The sequence below is a fragment of the Furipterus horrens genome, unplaced genomic scaffold (assembly GCF_987537825.1).
Source record: "Furipterus horrens unplaced genomic scaffold, mFurHor1.1.pri manual_scaffold_2, whole genome shotgun sequence".
NCBI lineage: Eukaryota > Metazoa > Chordata > Mammalia > Chiroptera > Furipteridae > Furipterus > Furipterus horrens.
The window spans coordinates 58,050,547-58,078,158 of record NW_028327172.1 but is presented as its reverse complement, the minus strand read 5'-3'; the positions used below and the strand labels follow the sequence as shown (position 1 = coordinate 58,078,158).

Here is a 27,612-nt window from a genome sequence, read left to right as displayed (position 1 = left end):
TGTGATACTTTTCTTCAAGCAGCTTCCAGAAAACTAGCCACTTCTTAACTGCTGCATACTTCAGCTTGTAGAGCAATTAAAAAATAATGATGATAATAATAAGAGCTCACTGAACTCAATAAAACACAGCAAACTTTCTCTCCACATGAAAATTCTAGGCCAGCAGGTCCTAAATATGCTCCACTGTTTTGCTAAGTGTTTCATGTGGACAAAAAACCTTTAGGAACTGTTGTTGCACAGTCCCCTTTGAGAGGAGATAGTACAAAATGCCATTATGTGTATGACACATCATCATTTTAGAAATCACACTGACATAGCACATATCTTGATTTTAAAATGTTAACATATGAGGAGCAAAAAGTCTAGGTTAGAATCAAAGAAATGGGCAGTAACCTCATACAGTTTTAAGCAAGTCACTTAAGTCTCAACTCTTTTTTTCTTGAAAATAGTAATGAAATAATGCCTACTTCATAGGATCACAGTAAGGATAAAATGAGTTCATACACATAAAAATATTTTCACAAAGCTAAGATGCAGCAAACAGCAAGAAACACGGCTATTATTTCTGGAGATGCAGAATGCACATTAGAATATCAAAGTCCCGAGAGGTTCTTCAGTGGGGGAAGCATATGTTTAAGTTAGTTTTCTCAAAGGTTTTTGACCACATATACTAATACAGTTTCTCAGCTGCTAAATACAGAAGCTGATGATGAAACAGTTTATTCAAGGACGTGGGGCAACTTGCAGCATTATTCAGTAGTGTAGACAAACAGGCTCAACCACCTTGAGCTTCTAGAAACTCAAACCCCACATAAAAAAGGCCTAACGAGGGCATGGCTGCAGCCACCACTCAGCATGCCTAGGTCCTGTAACCTGTGACTCTCTGAGAAACTCACCTAAATACAACTATTCCTGGGGCCAGCAGTGATTCTATTTCTGTGTCAAGCACAAGACCCTGAAAACTCTGTTGTCTATCAAGGATGGAGGCCTATTTTGGCACCACACTGCCCAGAAAAAAATGGATCGGCATTGCACCTTCTTCCTCTGGTTGTTCACTTCTGAGTCAGTACGACTGGTAGAATCTAGGCTGAGCCTGTGTCCTAGCTGCAGAGAGAGCAAAGCAGGGAAGTTTCACAGGTTCCTCCTGAGGAGGTGAGGCTCCCATGGCTAGCAGTTTCGCAGAGATAGCAAATGTGTTTAATAGTTGCTGGAAAGCCTAAACACATGAAAGATACGACTACACTGTGAAACCCCACTCTTCCCCTGAAAAACTGCATTTCTATGGGGAACACTGCTGGATATACTCCTCTCTGTGGGACACACGTCAACATTCTTCTTTTTAGCTTCAGGGAAAAGACTTACATTGAGTGAAGTTTAATGTAAGGCAGTTCTTCCTGGGGCACCCACTGATCTTAGAACATTCTGAGAAGAGGGTGGGCCTAAAATGTCACTTTAAGTAGGACAGAAACGGCCAAGGAAATCTGCCAGGAGGAGGGCCAAGGTGCCAACCAGGGAGAAGGTTGCTGCAGTTCTTTCTGTGAGTTGGTTCCTGTCACCACGGTGGACAGGCAACACTTGCTCCATTCTTTCCTGTCTACACTGGTGTTCTCCTGGTGTCCTGTTCCTGGACACAGCCACAGACAGATCATTGCACCGTAAGAGCAGGAGGGAGCAACGTGCCAAGGGCTGAAACACAGACAAGCCCTTGTGCCAAGTGCAGCTGCTGGCTGCCTCACAGCCACACACAGATGGTGACACCCAGACCAGGAGGTGGGCTGTGGGGACAGGTAATACAGATGATGATGATGATGATGATGATGATGATGATGATGATGTGTGTGTGTGTGTGTGCGTGTGTGTGTGATCAGATATAACACATCCAGGGACCCCATATATATTATGTCACTTCTTGAAGGTGGGGGGCTACGGTCAGAGAGTAAATCTAAAAGGAGCAACTGAAAAACAAACAAACAAATAAACAAATAAATAAAAAGAGCAACTGGTAGAGATCCCAGCCATGGGAATCAAGAATGCACCAGGTAAACAGGTCAGCAGACAGCTGAGTCCCATCAGCCACCGAGACTGGCCCAGAAGACAGGAACCACAGCTTTGCAGATGCACTAACAAAGGCAGGGCAGAACCTTCATTCTAAAGAGATAAATTTACCAACTTATATTGTAAAGATTGGGCCTGGGCACAGGAATGTATAAAATAGCCAATTAGCAGAGCTCGGGTGTAATGTGGACGGTGTGAGGTATTGGAGCACCTGATCAACAGGGTAAGCATGTAAATTGTAATTACAAACCAGGATTGAGAACTTCATTAATAATTATGCTAGGACAGCAGGCATAAACCAAAAATGTTCCAGGAAAATGGGACGTCTGACTCCCCCCAATTACAGATGACCTAGCCCTCATGAATCCACAGGCTGAATTCAAGTGAACACAATGATAAAGGGAGGGATGCAATGGCTAAAATCAAAGGAACCCTGACTTGGGAGAGACTGGACTTCTATTCTTTCCTTTGGTTTTAATATGCAAAGAGATGATGTAAAAAGTCAGAGATGCCAGCATATATTTTATTTCCATTTTCTCCTTTCTCAATTCACAGCCAGAAACTACCATGATTATTTCAGCAACAACAGCAGGAGGCATGAAAACTCTCATGAAAAGTTACTCCAGAAGATGGAAGAGTAAGAGGGTCAATTTGCCCTGGAAGGGCAGCGGGAAATAGGATGGAGGGGCGAGTGTAAGGTGGAGGCCGGTCTCAATGACAAAGTCCTCTAATACCCTGCTGGCTCCAGCTCCAGAGATGGCCAAGCTGATGGTAATACCCACAGGATTCCTGCCTTCGGTGCATTAGAAAATTCGCAGACAGAAAAAGGAAATCAGATGTTTATCACCAGACTGATTATGACGTCACTCAAGAGGACTCTAATTGTTAGCAGATTCACTTTCTAAGAGAATGATCTCTATGGGAAATCTTCCTGACCCCAAATGTAATCAAAGAAGGAATCAGTAGCTGTCTCCAAATGCTGCCATCTTAGCTTCAGGCTGACAGGTTGGATCTGGGCCTCTGTTTCGTGAATGCAGTAATATTACCCTCAGAAAGCAAGTAGAGCTTCATCAGATGCTTTAGAAAAGACTTTTTGAACAGTGTGCCACTCCAGCATGTCGATGCTGTGGTATTATTTCGGAGTGTCTAGGTGTTGACTTTGGATACGAACCTGGCACCAGGAAGCCATTTTCACTAGTAAGATATTCAGAAGGGCAATTTCCACAGCAGTATGTCTGGGAAAAAGAGAAATGCTGAACACAGGAACTACCTTTTACAATGAGGCCTTGTACTTTCTTGGTCATATTGAGTGCACTTTAGGCTTGTGAAATTCCCTCCATCTCTTCCTGTAAAATGCTTCTCATCAAAGTTTACATGTGCAGGGATTTAAAGGATTATATAAATCCGGAATGTAAGGTCAGCAGGGGCCTTAAGTTAATGAACTTCACGCCCCTAAGCAGAGTTCCACTAGGCAATGGTTGAGCAGGAATGGCAGAGCGGGCAGAGAGATATCCAGAATGTCCTTGGTCCCACAAGCAATTTCAACCCTCCCCCACAAGTTCACAGGCTTCTTTCTGTCTTTTCTGTTTTTCTTGCTACCACTCACTCACTATCCAACACCCCATATATACATGTTTTATTGTTAATGTCATAGATGAAGTCAGCATTCTGTTTTGTAAATACCTCTATTCCTAGTGCCTGCTACATAACATTTGTTCAATAATATTTGTTCAATGAATAAATGATGGAAGACTCCCCTCCCCATATAAATATAAGTCATTCAATCTAGGTCTCCCTTCAGATATATAGTAACCAAGTGAGAAAAAGAGTTCTCCAAAATCTACTTCTGGGCTAAAAAGTGCCTCTGTTGAAAGAAAGGAATTAGAAGAAATACGTAGGAGCTGTGGAATAAAATTGAAGGTAAAGGTAAGAGACAGGAGAATTTTTTAAAAGCCAGACAAACATCCAAGAATCAGACTATAAAAATGTTGTATTTCTTAAATTTCTGTAACTTAATCACATTTCCGAGTTTTACTCTACCTGTCCCTCTTTACAACAATAAATTCTTTAAACAAACAAACCAAAAAGGTTTAGTGACATCAGGAAGTAGGAAATGAAAGCTACTATACCTTAAATAAGAGGGTACACCCTAAGAAACAGAAAAACAAGGAATTTTAACAGGAAAAAAAGGGGGAAAGAAAGGGAAAAAGTTCACTGAGATCCCAAGAAGGAATACAGGAAACTGAGAGGTAACAACTTCTGAATACAAGGCCATCTTAGAGATGGTACAGAGAGAAGGAAGGAACTGAGACTCACCATGAAATGGTGGAAACAAAAATAATCTCAACTGGGACAGCAAGTGTCAGCACGACCCACTTACTCCTCTCCATCATCTCCTGATCCAAGCAGTTGCTTAATCCTGCTGGTGTTTTCACTTCAGCGATATTCTCAAATCAGGTTTTCCTTTCAATTCCTAAAGCCATTTGCTTAATTCAAAGGCTTGTCATTTTCTCATAGAAATGCAGTAATTACCACACTACTGTTCACCTACCTGGAATCCATCCTTCCCTAGTTCCTAGGGCAAATCTGGCCATTCTACTCTCCAGCATAAAACCAGTCTGAGGCTTTCCCCAATCTATTAGAATGGTGTCCATTCAAGTTATATTCTCAAGTCATTCTCTAATGTTCACAATAAGGCCTGTGAATTTCATAATTAGAAATTGCACAGAGACAATGCCTATCTTACTGACGGCTGAACCTCAACTAGCGCAGAGCCTGTGTTCCACAAGTATTTAATACCTGTTTCACAAGGAAATAGAAGTGGAAAAATCATGATACAAAACTGTAGAATGCAATCCTAATAAGGGGGAACACACAAATGCTAACAGAAAATATCAGAAAAATATAGCGAAACATTTATTTATATTTTATTTATGCATTTTCTAACTTTCAAAATTATCATCAAAGTGGCTTTTCTCTCTGAATCTGAGAGGCAAAAATACAGTCCACACAAAACCAAAAGGGATTAGAGCAAAAGTCATTTAGCTGACAAATCAGAGAGCAGCGTGGGGTTTAATGGGAAACATAACACCCCCATAGCCAACATCGGACTCTTCATTTCCAGCGCTGACTCTGCCCCACTTCCTGCTACCCCTCAGCCACCCAAGGGAGGGAGCAGTGCCAAGCCACACGATGGTCTTCACATTTCTACCTGCCGTTTACACTCTCCCCCCACTATCCTGTATTCCCAATGCCATGTTCTTGTCATCTTTTGATTTCTAGGGCAAAGCACAATTCCTGGTACAGAAGAACTTATATGCTGATGGAGTAAATTAATACAAGAATAAGCAGAACCACTGAATGTGTGACCCATTTCATTCATTTATTCTAAAATCATACTTACCTAGTACGGTTGTTTCAGGACTAATGAGAAGATTCATGTAAAACATACCTGACACATAAGCATTTATTAACTATTACCAACAGGATGATATACAAGATGCTTTGTTTCCTTAGTCACAATCATCTTAAATTGCAAATAACAGTTCCTGCCCTGCCCATCTCACCCCCTGAGGTGAGAAAGAGCTTAAAGCAGTTTGGGAACTAGAAACCACTGGACAAACACATAGTATTATCATTATGATGATGACGACAATGATTACATGCCATTTTCTTGGTGAATCTTGCCTGCAGTAAGCGTATAACTCAAGATTCACATTACCTTTGCTGATGTTTCAAACCATCCTACGAAACCATGCTCCTTGCAGAACTCATCCATCTTGAGGCCATTGTTCATGAGCACATCCTTCCCCTGGTCACATTTGTTGGCCAACAAAACGACTGAAACTGGTTTTCCATTAGGAAGACTTAACTTTGAGTCTAAGTCGTTTTTCCACTTTGTCACTGCTTCAAATGTAGCTGGCCTGGTGACGTCGAAGACAATGAATGCACCCATGGCTTCTCGGTAATAGACTCTTGTCATGTTTCCAAATCTTTCTTGGCCTATCACCAAAGAAAAACAGAAATCAAAAACTTACTGTAATTCTAAACCAGATATATTGCAATGTTACAAGGCATCCCATAAGAGCTGTGCTTCACTGCTTATCTTTAAGGTATGAGTTAAATACCCAATCATGCAGCTTTGTGCATGATCTTGGAGTCTAGAGGGGATTCATTCATTTAACAAGTATTTATTGAAACTTCTGGGTACCATGTAATGTTCTAGAACTGTTCTAATATAGTATCTCACTAGCCACTTATGGCTACTTAAGATAAAATTAGATAAAACTAATTAAAATTTAAAATCCAGTTTCTTAGTCACACTAGCTACATTTTAAGTGTTCAATAACCACATGTGGCTACTGGCTACAGTTTTACACAATTCCAATACAGAACATTTCTAAAGTGTTCAATAACCACATGTGGCTACTGGCTACAGTTTTACACAATTCCAATACAGAACATTTCTAAAGTGTTCAATAACCACATGTGGCTACTGGCTACAGTTTTACACAATTCCAATACAGAACATTTCTATTATCACAGACTGATCTGTTGGACAACACTGCTCTCAATACATGGGATACAGCGATTAAAATGTGAAAATCCCTGCTGTCATGGAGATTACATTCTGATGGGGTGATGTATTATAATGATAAACATAATAAATAACTAAATAGTGTAATAGTTTTTAAAAAATCCACAGTCAACTCTAATTAAGGGTAATAGTAATAGCTAGCATTTATTGTATGTTTATTAACCATCAGAAATGTGATTTACATAAATGATCATGAAGGTACAATTACTATCCCCATTTTAAAGTGAGGAACTTGAGACTTAGTGAGACTAAGTAACCTATTCAAACTGTACAGATTAATAAGCTTTAGAAGTCAGAATTCAAAAGTGAGTTTTCTAATCCAGAGCCCATAGTGACTTACCAATACTAAATATTCTCACCTAATAAACCATAGTCTTGTACTAGCTCCCCTCCAGGTTTCCCCTACCAGGAGTGTCCCATCCAGCTCAGCTGAACAGAGAACAGATACACATATGTCAATGCCAGTCTCTGGGCGACATGCTGGGACCAGAACAGTGAACTAGATGACTTCTGCCCTTAAGTAGTCTACAACCTATTGAATAAGAAAAGCCCTCTAACAGAGGGGGTGGGAATGGAAGGATGGGAGGGAAGAGGGAGAAAGGAGGAAGGCAGGAAGGAAGGGAGGGAGGGAGGGAGGAAGGCAGGAAGGAAATAAACAAGAAAGAAAGTTGGTATCTTTTAGACCAATGAATTAGAAACATTTTTGCTCTGATTCTGTATTTTCTAAGTGAATATTTGCAAATTTATTAAACACTAACTTTAGCCTTCCTCATCAGCAAAATGGCAATTATAACACTATACCTTCAAAGGCTGCCCTAAGAATGAAATGAAGTAACATGTGTAAAGCACCCAGCACAGTACCTTATAACTACCCGTTACTTAAGTTTTCCCTCCCTTTCTCCAGCATATTAAAAATTATGAAAGACAGTATGGTATAAGTAGTCAAATCACAGTTCCAGTGCAGTTTATAACAAAAAATTATAGGTATTTCAGCTGAACAGCAGAAATCAACAAAATCCTCCTGCTTGTCACTCTATCTATTAGCAGTTGCTGAAGACAGGGGCTAATGAAAACTGGGTTTATATTTTCTGAATCAAAAAGCTCCAGTATAGTTGATAAGACAAAGACCTTTTAGTCTGACTTGAGAATTTATGTTGAGTCTTACAAAGTTACATAAATTTTTTTTAAAGTTAGGTATGTATTCAATAAGTTAACTTATCTTAGAATAAAATGCTGAAACTGGCATGTACCTAAAACACAGCGGTCAATATACCTCCAAGAACACACTTAACTTGGAGCTCAAGGTTTTGTGATGATGAGTTTTAATTCAAGTTACTGAACTTTTTTGTAGGTTGTTATGTCCAGATTGGCATTAGTACAGCGAACTGTATGAGAAAATGATCCATAAACCACAGGACTTAGTGAATATGGATGGAGGGCAATGGTTTCCATCTTCACAGGTGAGCCTGCGTGCTCAGGTATGACTAGAAAAAGTATTTTTGTCAGAGCCAGCACATGATGATCCTAAAAACTTTCTTACATGAGTGATACCACAGAAGCATTTTCTTTTTTTTTAATTTTCAGTCATCCTATGAAAGAAAGGGTTATAATACTCTTCATATGACACATAACTCACAGGTAAACTTTCCTTTTTCCCAAGTGAGTTTTAAGTTTCTTTCCTTCCCTCCTTCCTCCCTTTCTTCCTTCCCTTCCTTCCTTCCTTTCCTTTCCTTTCCTCCTTTTCTTCCTTCCTTTCCTTTCCTTCTTTCCTTTCTTCCTTTCCTTTCCTTTTTTTCTTTCTTCCTTTCTTTTTTTTAGTTTCTAATGCAAAACAGTGGTCTCCATTGATAACACTCACGGTGGCCATGACATTTCAGGAACATGGGGAAAATGGACCTCTGTGATCATTCAGGGCTCTGAAGGCCTCTAGGCTTTGTAAGGATGTCTTATGATCCCTTTCAGGAAACTAATCAGATGAGGGGCAAAGTCATGGGTTATTTAATAATCTACTTGTCCAGAGGTTTTCATAGAGGAGTAAGGAGGCCCTCAAAAAGCAAGAATTTACATTTCAAATATGTGGCAAAGGTCCCAAGACTATGCAAAAAAGCAATATAGGGAGGTTTAACGCATTCACAGGAATTCAAAAAAAATGTATATGTATGTTTGAGTTTGTGAGAGTATGTGTGTCAGATGAGAAACAAGGAGAATAAAAGTGTGTTTCTAGAAAGAAAAGACCTTTGTTTGTTGAGGTCACTGGGCAAACAGACTTGGAAAGTTTGTATTTTTAGTGTTCCAGCAAGAGGTCACATTCAGACCAGGGCATTTGTAGCACTCACATTTTATCCTTCCTATCCTGTCAGCTGACAGTCCTATCTGCTGTTTCTTATTAAAATAATGAGAACCATGTGATTTTTAGTGAATGCCTACATATGGGCAAAGTAGAGACCTGATACACTTATCATACCTATTTAAAAGAAAAAAGAAAAAAGGAAATAGAGCATAGTTCAAAACTCATCCTTGAGGCTAGACCACTCACTTAACACACATTTATAGAATAGCGAATATGATCCAGGCTATTTTTTGTGCTGCAAATACTTAGTCTTTTGTCCTTGAGAAACTTCTAAGCTAAGAAGTGTCATACTAGATGCATGTACTGGAAATGATCGCATGTAGGTGCCTACTTTTCTTAGTCTCTAAACACATAGCCCAATGGATGTGGCTCATGATTCAGTTTCCAGCATCAAGAGATATTAAATGGCAGTCAACTGAATCACAAAAAAATACAATGGTGGCAGACACAGTATTGACAACCTCACTGCAGAAGGTACTAACTTGCCCTGACCAGCATGGCTCAATTGATTGAGAGTCACCCTGTAAAGCAAAGGGTTGCCTGTTGAATTCCCAGTGAGGGTGAGAAGCAACCGATTAATGTTTCTCTCCCTTTCTACCTCCCTTCCTCCCTCCCTTCCCCTCTCTCTAAAAATAAATAAACAACAAAAAAAATTTTTTAAATGAAGGCACTTACTTGATGGGTCAGAAAACATGGGCCTTAATTGCAATCACGGGTCAGCCTTAGACTAATGCATTTCTCTCCCCGAGACTCAGTTTTCTCATCTGAAAAATGAAGTTGTCTGACCTATCTCTAAGGTCCTTCCTGCTTTTATGCCTTCTAGCCCTATGATATCACCTTTAAATCAAAACCTGGCCCTCTGTCCCAAATGCTTGAAATTTATCCATTTGGTGTCATGGATGTGGCTAAAAATATATACAAGCAACACGGCCATCATGTGTATTTAACGATATTTTCACTTGCAATTTAGTGCTATATAGATGCTCTCAGTGTACAAAACCAAGCAGTGAACCTTCTTGACAGGCATAAACACAACAGGAGGAAGTATGTCCAGTTTTCTATTAACCAACTAGCTTTGTAATCTCAGATTAGTCACTTTACCATTCCGACCCTCAGTTTCCTCGTTGGTAAAATAGGAAAACTGGATTAAATAACCTAAACTAAATTCATTATTACCTCTGGCAAACCTGTCTAATCAACCTTCCTAATATGCAGGCATCCAACTCTCCATCTCTTATCCCTCCTGTCTTCCCTGTTCTGGTTCACAACATTACCAGCCACCTGCCACCAGAGTGGTAGCTTCAATTCATCTTCAAATTCCATCCTCACCCTCATACCCAACAGGTCTTTAACATCCTACCAACATTTCTATTTCGGAGGGGCTCCTGATCTGTCCTGTCCTCTCCACCCTCACTGCCGTAGCTGCATTCAGGCCCTCACTGCTTCTCCAGACCATGACAGCTCCCTGGTGGGGGCTCTCAGCATCTCAGTCCTCACCACTCCCGCTCTCCCTTGGTACAAATAGAAACACAAACACAGGTTGCAGACAGCTGCCATTCTGGCAGCAGAGGGAATTACCTGATGGTATATATCCAAAAGAACTGGAATCACTACCTTGAAAAGATATCTGCACACTGCAACATTACTGACAACAGCGAAGATATTGAAACAACAAAGGTGTCCATCAACAGAAGAATGAATAAATAAAATGTGGTGTGTGTGTACACACACAAACATACACACACTGGAATATCACTCAGCCATAAAAAAAGAGAATAAAATCTTGCCTTTTATGACAATAGGTACAAAGGCTATGAGAGCATTATGCTAGAGAAATAAGCCAGACAGACAAAGAAAAATATTTTATGATCTCTTTATGTGGAACCTTAAAAAGTCAAACTCATAGAAACAGAGACTACAATGGTGGTTGCCAGGTGACAGGGGTGGGGGAAATACGGAGATTCTGGTCAAATGGTATCAATTTCTAGTTAGAAGATGAATAAGTTCTGGGGATCTAATGCGCAGCACAGTGACTATAGTTATTATATACTTGAAAATTGGCAATAGAGTAGATCTTAAATATTCTCATCACACACACACACAAAATGGTAATTATGTGAGGTAATGAAGGTGCTGACCCTACTGGGGTAATTATTTTACAATATATAAGTAAATCAAACCATCACATTGTACACCCTAAATTTACACTACATTATTTGTCAATTATATGTCAATAAAGCTGGAAAGAAAGGAAATCATCTGAGGTATTTATATATTATCCATCCGTTGGCCATGCTCCTCAAAGAATCTTACTATGTTGACTTTGTGTGGATCCCAGAAATCTGACTTTTAAAGCACTCCCTAGGTGAAGTCTTAGAACTCTATTTCTACCAGAATCTACTTTCAAAATGTAAATATTATCATTAAGCTCCATTGTTATAGCCCTTCAATGACTCTTACATGCTTAAAAGTCAGACACCATTACTGGTTCCAACCACCTTTCCAAACTCTTCTTCTGCCACGTCCTGCCAAGTGCTCCACGGCCAAACCACCCTGGGCTACTTGTGCTTCCGAAAACACACCCTGCATTGCTCCCTGAATTTCCTGGTTTTTCTGCATGTCTGTTCCCACAGCCTAGATTCCCTCCCCATGTCTCCTCTCACTCTGTTCGATGACATCCTACGCATCCTCTAATTGTGCTCTGAAATGTCACACATTTCTGCAACCTCCTCTGCCCTGCCAGCTGGAACCAGTGATTCCTTCCTCACAACCCCACGACATTTTCTTTCTCCAATACCATTCACACTTCTCATGCTGTGTATTCATGCTCTGGTTCCAAGTCTCCAACACTGTAGAAACCTGGCGAGTAGGCTAATCATGTTTCAATGTTGTAAATCCAAGGCCTATTTTTCTGCCTTCTGGATATAGTAAAAGTTCAAGATACTCTGGTAGAAATAAACAGAGATTAAGATTCCTTCTTCCTCTAACACACAACGTTTATCATGTATTCATGAACTAGTGCTGCATATGAATGCACTTACTCTACATTCTATTTGAATTTCTGGTAAATAATCAGTAGATGTTCAATGATGACGAAAATTAACACTTTTCTAACTGAATTGTGTGGGTATCTGTTGTAACAAGTTTCACACTGGAATGTCATGTTTTCATAATTGTTCTCATCTCAAGAAGTAATTGCTGGAATCAATTTACTCTATTCCAAAGAACATATGTTTTGGGGGTCATAACATAATCAGTACAACTAGAAGTACCACAGAGATGTGGAGTAATAGTATGAAAAGCAGGAAGATAAAACCAACATTAAATATGGACCTTGCACAAGGATCTGGGGGGGGAAACAAACTATGTATACAATTGATAGAATGATCAAATGGCCTTATACATGGCTTAAACTGGTTGTGAAGGCTCAGGGAGCTCCGCAGACAAGGGTCAGAGTCAGGCTAACATCCTGGTGAGCAAGGTTTTCTCATTTTTAAGAGCCCATCTGCCTCTCTGGCAATGGTTCTGAAACTCTTTCATCTTTCTTCACTTCTTGGCTCCACCAATCCATCGACAGAAAAAAGCCAATCAATCACCATTTTTCCAAGTCACCTGGGGTTATATCCTGAAATTAGCCTTGTATAATCTTTCCCTACAAAATTACTCACCTCCCCCGCAGCCAGAACCAAGTTTCTGCAGCCCCCAGGACAAACACAGTTAGGGTTCAATTAAGTCTCCCTCCTGAGAGAAAAAATAACCTGTAATGCTTTGCCCCCTCCCAGAGGAGACTTGCAGACTTGGGGCAAAGTTAAGCAGCATGGGTAGCGACGACCCACTGAGAAGGTATCATTTGAGTAAAAGCAAAAAACTGGTCAAGGAGCAGGCCATATGGATACTTAAGAGGAGAGGGTTTTAGACAGAGGGAACAGCGAGTATGAAGATACAGAGGCACAAAGAGCCTGGCGAGTGTTTGGAGAACAGCGAAGAGACTGTTGGCTGGGTGTGCAATGAGGCAAAGCATAGGGACCAGACTGTAGATAGTTTGGGGCCATTTCACAGATGCAGCGTTTTATTCTGGACGAGAGAGGACAGTGCTGAAGGACTGTGAGCAGATGAGAAGCATGAAATGACAGAAATAAATAGATAACAATAGCTGCTGTCTGAGGAATGACTTACAGGAGTCCAGGTTAGAACTGGGGAGACAGTAATCCAAGTAAGAGAGTGATTTGGACCAGAGTGGTAGTGGTGAAGACTGGTTGTTTCTGGATATATTTGGAGATAGAGATGTCAGATGGGATGCAGATTATAATAGGATTCAAGCATGATTTCCCACATTTTTGGCCTGAACTATGGAAGGTATAGAGTTGCCATTTCCTGAGCTGGGGATTTTTGGAGGTGAAGGTTTTGTGGAAGTAGACTGGGATTCTGACATGTCAAGTTTGATGTGTCTTTTAGGCAGATATGTTGGGTAGGCAGTTGTATATTCGACGCTGAAGTTCCAGGGGTGGCCAAGGCTAAAGTTTTATCTGTACTTTAATTTCTATACACCTCTGCCACTTTCACCCATCAAAGCCCTCTTTCTACCCTATCATTTCCCTACTTAAACACTTTCAGAGACCCACTATTGCCTACAGCAGATGCCAAAAACTGAAGATTGGGCTGCTAACATGTTATGTGCCTCACACGAGATTTAAAGCAACTTGAACTATTTCCCAACAGTTATAAATCAGAAGATCTCTAATAAAACAGATATTGCAACATCTTGAAAACTCAGAACATTCAGAAGTGGCATTTGTCCATTTGATCCAACAAGCATCAAACACCCAATTTTAAAGAAAATAAATTTTCTGAGGTGATTTCTTTTGCCTTGTTCTATACCACAGTAACACTGCCTTAACTTTGTGTATTTATATCAACTTTATTTTTAAAAAGTAGCAAAAAAATTTAGAATTCAATGAAATTTATACAATTTTAAAAGAAATTGCTGCTATTGATTCATTTTTCTTATTGTATTTTGTAAATGGTTACCTAGAATCCCATGTTTGTTTGTTTTTCCATCAAAACACTGTTTAACAGCTTGACTGTGTTCCAGTACATCTTTCTAGCTGTATGTGGAATTTTGTGGAGGAACAAAATGTGAGTGAGGATTATGGGGAAGCTTCGTTCCCATTTTCTAGGGAAACAGGGAACAGTGGCTTGGGTGGTCCCATATTGAGAAGAGAAGCTTTGAAAGATGAACAAGTAAATTTTTGCCAAGTACAGAAAGAGTTCATTTATTTTACCCTCTGGGCTCCTATGGGATTTTCAAGGTTACACGGCTTGATTTACAAGGTAGAGGACAATCTTCAGACTGAGATCAGGATCCTGCCCCAAACTATGCCTGAATTCTGCTTCTTGCTTTCATGCCCACTCTTTCCATGGCACCCCCCCCCTCCCGCTCCCACTGCAACATACCTCCTCCCTCATTCTCTACCTAACTAAATGGTAACTATTCTTCAAGGTTGTATCAAACCCCGCCTTCTTGGGGCCATTCCTGACTACTTGGCCCAGCACTCAACTCCTTCCTCCTGTGCACTCGAACAGCTCTGACACTGGATCACTTGCTTGCCCTGCCTTGTACTGCTTCTTAAGTGCTGCAACCTCTGCAGCCCACATGACCAATTACACTGCAGACTCCTCGAGCCCACACTGAATTACTCAATTACCGTACGCTCATGTGTCCATAGCGCACGCACTCTGAGAGGCTCTTAGTCTATGCTCATGGTGGACTTGCGAAATAGAATGGAACTGGTAATACAAGCACTCTTTCCATAATGAAGTAACAATTAATGCTGATTTATTATCTGTGAGCAGGCACCTCAGCTGGGAGAGAAGTGGACTGAATAAAGCAAGATCTCTGATCCAACTCATTTATTTTCTATGCCTTACTTGTTCATTCTTAAAATCCACTCTGAAAGACAGTCTCCATTCTCTTATCACCTGGCTGACAGTCAAACACACTTCCTGGATATGTTGTCCATAGTTCTCTGTTCTCGTTCTCTCGCTCTCTCGCTCTCGCTCTCTCGCTCTCTCTCTCCCCGCCTCTCTCTCCCACTTCCCCTCCTCCCTCCTTCTCTCACTCTTATCTTTCCTTTTTTCCTTTCCTTTCTTTTTCCTTTTCTTTTTTTCTTTCCAGAAAAAAAGATCCACTCTGGAAATAAAAAATCTGTCCCCAATTCAGAACCATCCAAACTCTTAATGCAATTTCTTTGGTCCCCCATAAACAATGGCTCCTACCAGTTGTGATTATCTTACAGGGGAATCTTACCTCTGTTCAACAATAAGGTAAAATTAGATGCAGTGTATTGAATTAAGATAATATGACCAAGAGAATAAGATGACATAAAAGTAAGAACTGGTTTCTTAGGAGTCCCTAAATAATAGCAGCATAGAAAGGAAGGGTAGGTAGAGTATAATGATCTATTTTTTTAATTTAAATTCAAAAAATACAGGGTGAGGCAAAAGTAGATTTACAGTTGTTTGTATTGTGCACGAGAGAGAGAAAGAGAGAGAGAGAGAGAGCGCATCCCAGTAGCCCAGGAGATTTTTGTCAGAATTTATTTTGACTGGGGTTCAACATTACCCAGGTTAAATGAAATAACTCACTTGGAGAGAGAAACAAGATCATATATTAATGTAATATCCAATAATGAATGGGAGGGGTTGAAACAAGTCACAGAGAGGTTGGCTTGAATCAAAAGAGAACAATCAGCATCTTGTGTTTTTAAAGTAAACTAGTCACAACCTAAACAAATACCTATCAAGCTACCTAAAAATACTTCTATTGAATTGTAAGCCCAAATGTATCAAAAAGAAATGCTGTCTCTGAATTAGTTAGCATCTGAGACATCACCTCTAACCATTCAAGATACTTTTATATGTAATTCACAACAGACCCTGGATTTTAAGGGTTTCACTCTTAAAAGAATTTTCAGATTCCCTTAGAGCAAAAATTCCAAAAATGTGTACCAAGGTACTTAGGGGTGCCTCAGTGAACTCACAGGTGAGCAACAGGATATTAGAAAATTTCAAGGTGAACATAGTGGTGCTTGAGATCAATCAGAAACCTCAGGAACTACTAGCTTGAGGTAATTCACAATTTTAACATTATATCAAGCTACAATCCTTTTAATATGATCATATTGTCTTGAAACTAGGGTTTTCACAGTTTGTGTAATAAAAAGCAAGAGTCACGTGAAAATAAATGTGAAACAGGAAATGAGAGTGGTATTATCTAGTTTAAAGTATTGTTTTAAGTTAAAAACACATGTGCCACACTACCCATATAAGACAATTTTTATTCCCGTATCATAGAGCATCACAGCTATTCTTTAATACTCAAACTAGACTCGATTCCCTCTGTCACTGTAGATTTCCTGCCTAAAAGTAGTATTTAAGATGGTTGTTATTAAGCCAAACCAACTACATGTATACAGCAGTGATGTGTGTAAAGAACAGAGCTGATTCAATTCTCAGCTCTATCCAAAAGTATAAAGGTTCAAAACATAATAAATTATCTTTGAAATAAATAGTGTGTATCTTCTAAATGCAACTTAAACAATTTGTCACATGTGAAAACTACTGCATCATTATATCACCCAGTAGGAAATAGTAGAAGAGAGTGGTTAGAAAATAGGATTTACAAATAGACAAGTCTCTGTTTATATTCTAGCACTAGCCCTTACTAACTGTGACTTTGAAACGTTTTATGTCGTTTTCTTTTTGCTTGTTTATGTGTTTTCTAATCTAAGCATTTTTTTTTTTTGTCTCTCTGTGCGCAATAAATGAAATGATACAGAAGAACGCATAGCACCATGCCTGACACTCAATAAATGGTGGCTATTAACACCATTATATTGTAGGGAGAACAGTCCTCCTAACCTGTGATTTAAATTAATTTCTTCTAAATTTCACCCTATAAATTAGATTGAAATGTGAGTGAATCTCTCATACTATAGGTAATTCCTTTGTTGACATTAAAATGAGGAGCTAATGTAGACCCATTCAGAGAGTGAAGTGGGGCTTCTACATGACACAAGAAGCTAAGTTTTTTACACCTCATCTTGAGAGAGCAGATGCATGCAGGGCTGGTGAGGAGGAAAGGTTGAATAATGTGTCAGGATAACACAGACTGCAAAAAGTAAAGACTCAGAGCTGCAAATAATAATTCTGATTTCCCTCAGACATTTGAAATGACTATCCTCTTAAACTCTCTTCATTTCACTTTCAAAAGCTGCCCTTGGTCTCCTCCTACATGGTGTATTCCCCTTCTCTTTGCTGACTCCACAGCCATTTCACTAAATTATGTAACAAACAGCATGTGGCAAAGTCTGCTAAAAATCATGAAGGATATTTGGAGAAGTAGGAATAACTTTAATATATTGATTGCTAAAGGGAGAAGTGCTAGGAGGAAATTAAAGTTGCATGTGTCTCAAGGGAGGGAGAAGCACCACTGGAATGAGAAAATTAGGGAAGTCTCTGTAGAGGAGTTGCCCTTTCAAATGGGTCTTAAATGTCAGGTAGGATTTAGATATGTGGAAACAAAGGGAAGGGCCTCCAGGTGAGCCAGTAAGAAGAGTGGGAGGAAAGACTCAGAAGCAATAAGCGTGGGGTGTGAATAAGGAAGGCAAGTAGTTCAAATGGCCAAATTTTAAGCCTCACAATGGAGGGTGGGGGAAAGTTATTTAGGAATGTTATTTGAAGCCAGGCTGTGGATGACTCTGTGTGTCCTCAATGCCATACCATCACCCTCTCGTCTTCATTGCATTAACTCCCATAGTGCCGGGTGCTTTCCAAATTCAATTATTTTTGTGCCCCAGTACTTAAAACATCAAAATATCTGGGGTTAAAAAATAGTTTTTAACTATTCAAATCTCATCATTAATGAACCAGAGGAGCCTTCATTTTGGTTCCAGCTCTACCATTAACTATTTATGGGCCTGAGAAACCAATGATCCCCCACCTTTCAAATCATAGCTCCCCCTCTTCTTTCAGATCATAGCTTCCTCATCTGTAAAGTAAAGGATTTGGTTTGATGAGCTCTCACGGTCTTCACTCTGTGAAAATGATCTTTCAGGAAGTTATTGCTTCATTGACTGAATCCAAAAATCATAAAGAAGATAGTTTTGTCATTTGTCCCCCAAATGAATCACATTTCCTCCAAATTATGAAGACTTTGTTAAATGAAACAGCACAGGTTTTAAGAATGGTCTTTAAAGTCACTCCCCAGTTTCTGTAGTAGAATGAGACCTTAAGAAAAGGGTCTACCATATTTATTGATTCTAAAATGTATTTTGTATGTTAATTGTTCATAAAATTATGAAGTCTTTCAAGCATGAACAAAATTAAATTTATTAATTTCATTTTATGGAGGAAATTTTTACATCAATGATATACCTTAGAATTAAAGCAATGATGAAATAGTTGAACAAATCTTCACCAACTAAGAACCAAGCACTATGCTAGGTCCTAGGCTACAGTTTGGAGGACTTCTAATCTGAGGTAAGCAGAGAGACGGTGTCTCCCTTATCCACATGGGCTTAATACAGTCTTCCTGAAGGAGGTAGGATTCTGAAGGTGATGGGGATCCACTGAATGATGCTAAGCTGGACAACATCTAATGGAAAATGAGAGCATGCCAAGAAGTCTCACCTCTGTGGATGACAAACTGAAGGGTGGGAAAGCTAGGGGAAGGGCTGGGTATTAGGAAACTGCAACAGTAGTTCAGGTTGGTTGTGAAGAAGACATGGCTACTGAAAGGAGTAATAAGAGTCCTTTTCAAGGTAGAAAAGGTAGCATTTAATTAATATCCAAGAGTAGGAAACTAAAGGGAGCAAGGAACGGAGGAAGTTAAAACCTGAGTTATTTTCAGAGTAATTTATGATGATATAATTTTAAACCAAATGGCCGGAAAAAAAATCTGAAACTTAAATAATTTGTAACTCCAGGCTAGCATCACAGACATGACCTTGTCAAGTTGAGGAAGACTACTTTAGTATACTAACCTTGGTGAGAATCCTCCCTTGACACAATAGACCTGATTCCCGCCCTCCACGCCCGCTCCCCACCAGGAGCACTAGGACAACTGTGACCCTCTGAGAATGTGCATCTCAGAATCAGAGAGTGGAAGAACTAAAAGAAGGTCTCAGCGGTTTGAAAGCTTTGCAGAATTCCCTAAGCTAATCACCAGAAAAGGAGGAGAAAGAACTCTAAGCCTACCTATCACAACTATTTTCATAAAATGTATTCAGCTGAGTGGTGACTCGTATGTCAACCCCAGGGACTACTTAATACCAAACCACTTTTACTGAGCAACCACTACGTACCAAGCACCATGTTCTCCTTCCACTTGGCCCAGTTTTCTCACCTATAAAACTGGAAATAGTAAGACCTAGTTTCCAGCATTCCAGTGGTGTTAAAAGTGTAAAAATTGGTACGGCAAATTGATAAACATAAGGAATTATCACTCTAAGCCTTTCGTTTGGCATTCTCGTTCTTTCCTAATTAGCTGCTTCCATCTCTGACTGCCCTCCTCACACATCGTAACCCCAGGCTGTGCCAGCCCACCCGCAGTCCCATTTTTTACCTTCTTATAGCACCTGATACATTCCATTCACAGCACTTACCAAAACAGTGATTAAATAATCATCTCCATGATTACCTTTTAATACCTTTATGTCCCACTAGACAATCAGATTCCATAAGAGCAAAGATTGATCCATTTCATTTCCCCCTAAATTCCTCTGCTTATCAAATGAATAAATAAATCTTTGCAGGCAAGACCTGATACCTCTCAAATCCTCAAGTTTTAAAACTACTATTTTAATAAAATGCAATGAAACAAAAATAAATTATTTAACTGCCACTTTGCTCCTGCTTAGAGTAACTATGACTGTGTTCCTGACAACAGGGCCAGAATGAGACAGATCCTGGGATTCCTTTCGTTGTGGCCAAGCCTCAAGGACTCCAGTCACGTCTTACTAGCACCTCACAAACTCTTCCCTCAATAGCTCTATGTCTTAGAATCTGTCCTCCTCTAGTCTTCAGCCTGCCTATCACTTCATTCCCACCACTTTTTAATTCTTCTCATCATGATGTATATAATCTATAGGCAATACAGAGCCACTGAAGTGATGTCCTGGGAAGATAAACTTAACCTTGGTACATATAAGAACTGGAGGATGAGGAGACTAGATGGAGCCAGGTAGCAATGACAGCAGAACAGTTAAGTAATTAATTGAGCTGTCCCTGGTCCAGGGCAGTGAGTGGCAGGGGAGGCAATAATCACTATCTGTCTTTGAGACTGATGATGTACACGTCAAATTAGAAGGAGAGAAGATGGCAGAGGTTTCCAGTCTAGTGAGTGGGAGAAAGACAGCATGGTTAACACAAACTAGAAGGTCCAAGTGTGTGTGCTTTAGACTTACAAGTCACATCCTTTACTACTTAACATTAAGAGGGGTGATCATGGATATCGTTTATTTGTATTCCTTTGTTGTTGTTTTCTTTTGAACTTTCCAATTCTGCTATGTTGAGCATATATTACTTTAATAGAAAAAAATCCTACTTTTTAATGCAACTTTGCTATTGACATATTGATATTGCAAGATAAATGAGATATCATAAAGGAGACACCCAGCAGGAAGACAGAACTGTAGGTCTGAAGCTCATGAGAAGTCAAGGTCATACGCACAGCTTTGGAGTTGTAAGCACAGAGTTTAAAGCCATGAGAATGCCTGAGATACTCCAGAGGAGAATTAAAGAGGGCCGAAGGATGAACTTCTATCCCAGGATGACCAGCCTTGAAATCACTCACAGGGAGCGACTGGTCCTCGGCATAGCACAGGAAATATCACATTCACTAGAGGCTTTGTCCTGCCTGATCAGGTTCAACCTCAGTGACCGGATGGCAGTGGTGTGGCCAGAACCCTCTCTGAACCACCAGAGAATTTTGGAGTTACCGATGTGGATACACTTTACTCACAATTGCAGTGATTCAGTTTTGTGCTATTATGCCCACTAAACTGTGAACTTCTTAAAGTCAGGAATCATCTTTTGTTCAATTTTTTATCCTACTTTGTTTTCCCCTCACCTAGCACAGCACTTAACACACACCAGGCTTTTAACATACATATCTGCTGAAGAAACCACCCACACCCGTAAGAACTGCTCCTCCCCATTGTCTCCTTCCCGCAAATGACTTAGCTTTGCTTGGTCAGTCTGCTATGTGCTCTCCTGTCTGAACTAGTCCTCTAAGATCTAGATGAGGGGACATGTCCCACAGGCCTTATGCTCACATGTCTGAGCCCGATGGATGTTCTAATGACTTTTTGGCCGGAAGCCCTGTGGTGCTTTCCACACACATCCCTCACCCCACTTTCAACGTTTACCCCATTGCTTAGTGTATGCATTATTTACCTGAAAGTACATAGCATTTTAGTCCACATGGTATTTAGAAAATCTACAATTATCCAGGCAGTAATTGCTCAGCAGAAAGCAGTCCCAATTAGATATGCTTTTTCTTTTTTTTTTTTTTTTTTTGCTTGACATAGTGGTTGCCAAATTTAGCTTTTTCTACATTTCTAGATCTATTGTGTTGATATTTAGGACCCTTCTTCTAAAACTCCTTGGAGAATTACAGTATTTTAAAATAGATACTGAAGAGACAGTCAAGGAGAAACCCATGTGGAAGCACTCTGACCCAGAAGCATCTCACAGCTGCTGGTGTGGGGAGTCAATGTCCTGGGGCTCCTGACCCTAGCGCCAGGCTGCCTCCCTCTTTCACTCTGCCTGCTGGATAGTTAACATCCTCCCATGCTTCTTTGTCACACGCTTAGGCTGGGAAAGTCAGGACAGATGTGCCCTGCGGGAAAATATTTTTCTTATAAGTTGGATCTTGTTTTAAATATTTAGAGGCATTGATTAGTTAGTACAGCCTTGCAATGAAACTTTCACATAGTGAAGAAGTGCTCTCTAAACTATCTGTCAACTTAATTTATTTTCCACTATGTTGGTTAAATCTAGAAACAGGCTTTCTGCTGTTCTTGTTCTTCTTGGCCACTTGTTAACTCTTGTATCCTTGGGCAAGTCCTCTACCTTTCTTTTAATCTTCTCCAATATAAAATAAATTTAATACAACCTTCTCTGTCTATACCCTCAGCGATGCTGGGAAGATCAAGCTGGAAAATGTATGTGTAGTAGTTGGTAATGACAATTAAAACAGCAAACATAATAGCTAACATTTACTTGGCATTTATTATGTTTCAGGCACAGCTTTACATGAATTAATTGACTTCATTCTTTTAACAACTCTAAGATGCAGATTTTTCAATTGTCCCCAGTTTATAGACAGGAAACCAAGACATAGAAGCTAAGTAACTTGCACAAGTTATTTAGAATAAGAAGTTGGAATAAGCAACCACATGTTACCTGAACACAGTAGAATATATTAAAACTGATACAGATAGCAAGGGATACTATAGTACAAATATGATATCACAGGAAAATCAAATCTATAATTTAGAATGTATTTAGAATATGTTTAAAGTGTTCCATTTTCAAGTTGTGGGAAGTAGAGCAAAGCTGTTAGGAACCTGGGTGCTAGATTCAATGGCCAAGTTTTAAATTCCAGAACTACAACTTAAACAGTGATTTTACTGGGAATTTAAATGTGCGGGCAATTGTAAGAATTAGTGCTTACAAAATGTTAGCTATTATTACTGTCCCAATTCCTGCAGTTAGGTCCCAAAGCACATCAAGAGGGAAAAAAAAAAACCCTCAAGTGTGGTCATTTTGTTTCCTCTTTTTCTGATAAATCTATAAAAAGAATAAAACATATAACCAAGCGTAAAATTTTTAAAAATATATTTTCATTCCACTTCCTTCCACCGTTGCACGGGTTACTGAATAATATTAAAAAACCCATTAGAAATAAGAAGGAAAGGCAAGGATAATCCACTTACTGAAGACGCAAGACCTTTAAAGGAGAAAAGGGGGCATAAACCCTGTGGGCCACCTGTGCACCAGGCACTCACAGGCCTATGGCCATAAACGACGTGGCTTGATTCCAAGTGAGACACAACTGGGTCCACTCCAGCTATTCCACTTATTAGTGGGGTGGCCTTGGGCAGTGACTCTCACTCTATCAAGAACTTCTGAACCCACAGCTGGCCCAGCTGCTTGCTCCTCTAGGGCAGAGTCACTGGGACTCAGGGTGATGGCTGTCTCCTGTGGGGTTTGTGAAAATTTTCATGTTGGTTTTAAGGCCAAGTTTACAAGCCCTGAAAGGTACTTTATTTAGAGTCTTTCAAGATCAGACTGCCCAGTGTAAGTAGCTAGAAGAGCTATATCATAGGAATTTGTTGGACAAATCAGGCTTCATTTGGCATTGAACCAAATGAATATCAAGAGTCTAACTGAGCAAAGATTCTCTCTACAACAGGTTGATCTGATATCCCACCAGGATAGGGCAGGTCTCTATCTCATCCACACCCCCAACCCTCTCAAAATGGGGCCCACCAGCCTTCACTTCCTGTTCTTTCCAGATATACACCAGAGTTGAGCACAAAGGAGAAAGAGAAGTACTTTTATGTTGGGAGAGTCAGGCTATGATCTGAAGGTGCTGTAACACTTAGCTAACTGGAGTTTAGGTGGGAAGTTGATGCTGGATTTCATTACTTCATTCCTCACAGGGCTACCTCTGCAGCCTGAAACATGTTAGTACTACGCTCCAGACATCCTTTCCCACAAGAGCCCAACTTCCCCCAACCAGCTTTGCCTGCTGCCCAACTTCTAACTCAGCCTACAGCACCTTTGGGCTCGAGGCTACCAAAGACAGGTTACCATAGGACATCAGAGCTCGGGGACAAAGAAGCTCCCTTACTGAGATGCTGCAGGGCACCATATCTGTAGATCTGAATTTCTAAGTCTCCTCAGATTTCTTACCTACTCAAGCTTCTGTGACTATATTCTCTATGGCAACCTCAGTCCAGTACCAGGGCTCAGGAAGCATTTCTAAGCTTTGTAGTTAAACTGCTCACGACAGTATGTTGTAATATAGATAAAGCTGAAAAATGTTGCTGACTACTTTGAAACAGATTACATGGAATATAATATAGGAATCATAAATGTATTAGTATTTAATTAGCACATTTATATCATGTCCTTCTTGCTTGGCATTTATATACGCTCAAAAAAATAATGGTAGCTACTATAACAATAACCCTTGCAGCTCTCCTAGATAGAAGTACTATAGCCTTTAGCTAGTATTCCTTAGTTGCTTGTCGCTCACTTGTTGGGAGAAAGCATTTGGCCTATTTACAGATATGGAAACTGACACCAGGAGGTTAGGGAACTTGCCTAAAATTGCCTGGGACATGTGGAATAAAACAGGGATTCAGTTTGAGGCAGCTTAACTCTGGAATTTAGGCTCTTAATCATTGTGACCTTCTTTCTTCCCTGTTAGGTGAGGACACTGAGACCTAAGGACCTTGTATAAAATGCCTGGGGTCACATCCTTACTTACATTTGACACAAAAGTCTAAATTACCAAATAAAGAAAAAAAAAGTCTAAATTACCGCTACCCTTTCAAATGGTAAGCTAATTCTAAATCCAAGTCCTGGAGACTTCTAACTCATCAAAAGAGTTAGAATAACGAAGTACACAGACTCATAGTGGATTTTCTAGATGAACAGTCCAATCAGATAGTGGCTGATGACTTCTTCCTGTCTCTGATAACCCGTGTGCTACTAAAGCTGCTGAAGATGACTCTAAATGCATGAATCTGTCTGCATGCCAAGAGCTTTATCATAAGACTTGGCAGCTAATGATTAAAGAGGCACTGGAGTCCCCGGAATCAGAAATGCCCTTTCAAAAAATTTCCACATTTGTTTTCGCTTCAAGCCATGATAAAGTGTTTCCAGTCAAATGCACCAGCTAAAATGAACCTATTTTCTGAAAGGGAAGCAACTAGTTTGGGTCCAGCACTTCGAAAGTTACTTGGTGCCACAGACCATGAAAGTCAGAGGGGAAGTGGGCTTGTTTGAAGCGGTTCATCCCAGAATTCCACAGGACCTTCCAGCTTCTGAGCAGTGAGCAGGAAGATTCCTGAGCTGCAGTTGCTCAACCCCTCTGCATTTAACTGGGATGAACTGAGCTGCAGACACTTGTCTGAAGCCACTGAGCATGTCAGTGAGTGGCCGAGCCAGGATCTGTAATGAGGACTTGTACACCACCAGGTTGCAAACAGCATCAGTCCAGGGGCTCACTTTTGGAGTAGACACTTGGCATCCTCACATTCGAATGTGCCTAACTCCTGTACAAACTCTCGGAATCAAATTCTGATTTCAAGCATTGTAAAGCAGCTTCTTGTTTTCCAGGTTTCTCAATGAAACTTTAGGACCAAATCAAGAAATCTTATTTATGCTTAATGTCATAAATCCTTAGACAAATGTGTCCCTAAAATATATACACAAACTCCTTTTGACAGACGACAGAGAGACAGAGATACATGTGGGTGCAGGGGAGACAAATAATACTTTGCCCCCATACGTACATAGGAAGGTCTTGGGCTTCCTCAAAGCACAAAACCTTCAACTCGCTTAACTGACGGTAGTAAGGGGGGTAAAAAAAGTTGAAATAGAGTGAGCCACAGAAGACAGGAATTGGTAAACTCTCTCCGGCCTGGAATACTCGGTTCCTGCCGTGAACCAATTTAGGGGCTTCCCCTTGGCTGAACTGGGCACGGAAGGGCGGGCGGGACAGTCAGGGTCGCGTCACCAGCCCGGAAAATAAACTGGAAGCCAAGAACTGAAGGCAACTCTCAATAGGTCTCCCTCTGCGTCCCTGGAGAGGCCTGCACAGGACCAAATGATCCCAGGAGAGGGTGCGAGGGATAGTTAAAGCAACAGCTCCACGCCACGCGCCAGAGTGCGCTGCAAGTTTCAGGGAGAGCGAGCAACTTTTTTGCCAAGTTTCCAACCCACCAGGAAAAGTCTCTTTCCCGATCTGCCCCTCTCACTTGGCCGCAACCTTTCTGCCTCAGGGCTGGGAACAGGCTGCGGGGCGCTCCCTGGGGCCTCCTTCCCCAGTTCTCACCTGCGATGTCCCAGAGCTGCAGGCGCACCACTGTCTCCGGGTCCCAGTGAAGCACCTTGAGCGCAAAGTCCACGCCGATGGTGGCCCGGTAGTGTGAGGAAAAGTTCTGGTGCACGTAGCGCTTAATGATGCTGGTCTTACCCACGCCCAGGTCGCCGATTACCAGCAGCTTGTACAGGTGCTCCTTGTTGGCCGCCTGCATCCTGGCTGCCCGCCCGTGGTGCTGTGCAGTGCCTGCCTGGCCGAGAAGCACAGCCGGGGCCGGGGCCAGATACCAGGAGCAGAGCGGAGGAGGGCAAGTGCGAGTGCAAGGGGGTGGAGGCGGCAGGGGGCGGAGGGTGAGGGGCGGAACTCCTCCCCTGTCTGCTGGAGAAACGCCCTGACAGGCGCGCAGGGGTTAATCAGCCTTTCCACCCGGCGCTGTGCTGCATTTGAGAGGAGTGCAAACAGGAGCGACTCCTGGGACTGGGAAGTTGGGGGATGCCTGTTGCAGAGGTAATGCATACAGCGCTTCACAGTTTCCAAAGAGTTTTTGTCGCCTGTGATCCTAGACATAAAGCTGTGAGGGGGGTAGGTTTTATTTTCCACGTGTGCACACCAGAAAACTGAATGTTAAAATGTTATGTGACGTGTTGATGATAGTGACAAGCCAGGCTGAAGTCTGGCTCCTGAGGCCACCATCCCACACTGTAGAGAGGACCTGGAAGAAGAGGCAGCGTATGATACAATTTCAAGAGACAAGACATGTGTAGGCCCTGCATGCCCTGGATTTTGAGGCAGTGACCTTGGGCAAGTCCTTTGAGCTGCCCCAGCCTCCTTCTGCAGTGACCTGGTAATGGTAATCCGGACCTATCAGCAGCCTTGGGTTGCCAACAGTAAGCAAGTTCACACCTACTGGACTGTTTATAGTACAAGGAGGATAATTGGGTCCACAGTTTTTAGCTTCCTCCTCTCCTAGCCTAACAGATTTGAGTTTCACTGAAAGACAAGTTAAACAACTGGTCAGATTATTTAAGTGATAATAGCAAGCATTTATCCAGCACTTGATACGTGCCAGTTTTCATACATGTCACTTAGTCATCCCAGTAGTCCTAAAAATAGAAAACATTATTCTTCACACTTTATAAATGAGGGAACCAAGGCCTAGACATTTTAAATAATGTACCCAGGGTCAAACAGGTAGTGAGGAAAAAGCCAAATTCAAACCTAAGTCTTTTGGCAACAAAAACTTTTGGGGGTTTTGTTTTGCTTTGTTTGGATTTGATTCATTCTTTTAACCAATATATATTTGTGAATGGGATGATATAGAAGTGACACAAAGATTCCTGGTCTCAAAAACTTTACTTTTTTGCGGGTGAATACAGACAAGATAAACAAAAGTAAATGAATATAATTTTTAGTATATTAATTGATGTAAAGTAGGGAAGGGGATAAGAAGAGTTGGAATGGGGTTGGCCTTTTAGACAGGGTGGCCAG

General features: G+C 40.8%; 1 protein-coding gene across 1 annotated transcript in view; it reads right to left on the bottom strand.

Moving 5' to 3' along the window:
• Positions 1–26,430, bottom strand: part of RAB38 (RAB38, member RAS oncogene family) — a 51,837-nt gene extending 25,407 nt beyond the window's left edge. Inside the window, exons 1-2 of the mRNA XM_090267804.1 lie at positions 26,137–26,430; positions 5,777–6,057 (exon numbers count right to left, since the gene is read on the bottom strand). Of these exons, the coding sequence (XP_090123930.1) occupies positions 5,777–6,057; positions 26,137–26,338 (483 nt within the window). The 5' untranslated portion in view covers positions 26,339–26,430. The remainder of the gene's footprint in view (positions 1–5,776; positions 6,058–26,136) is intronic.
• Between the last annotated feature and the right edge of the window lie 1,182 nt (positions 26,431–27,612).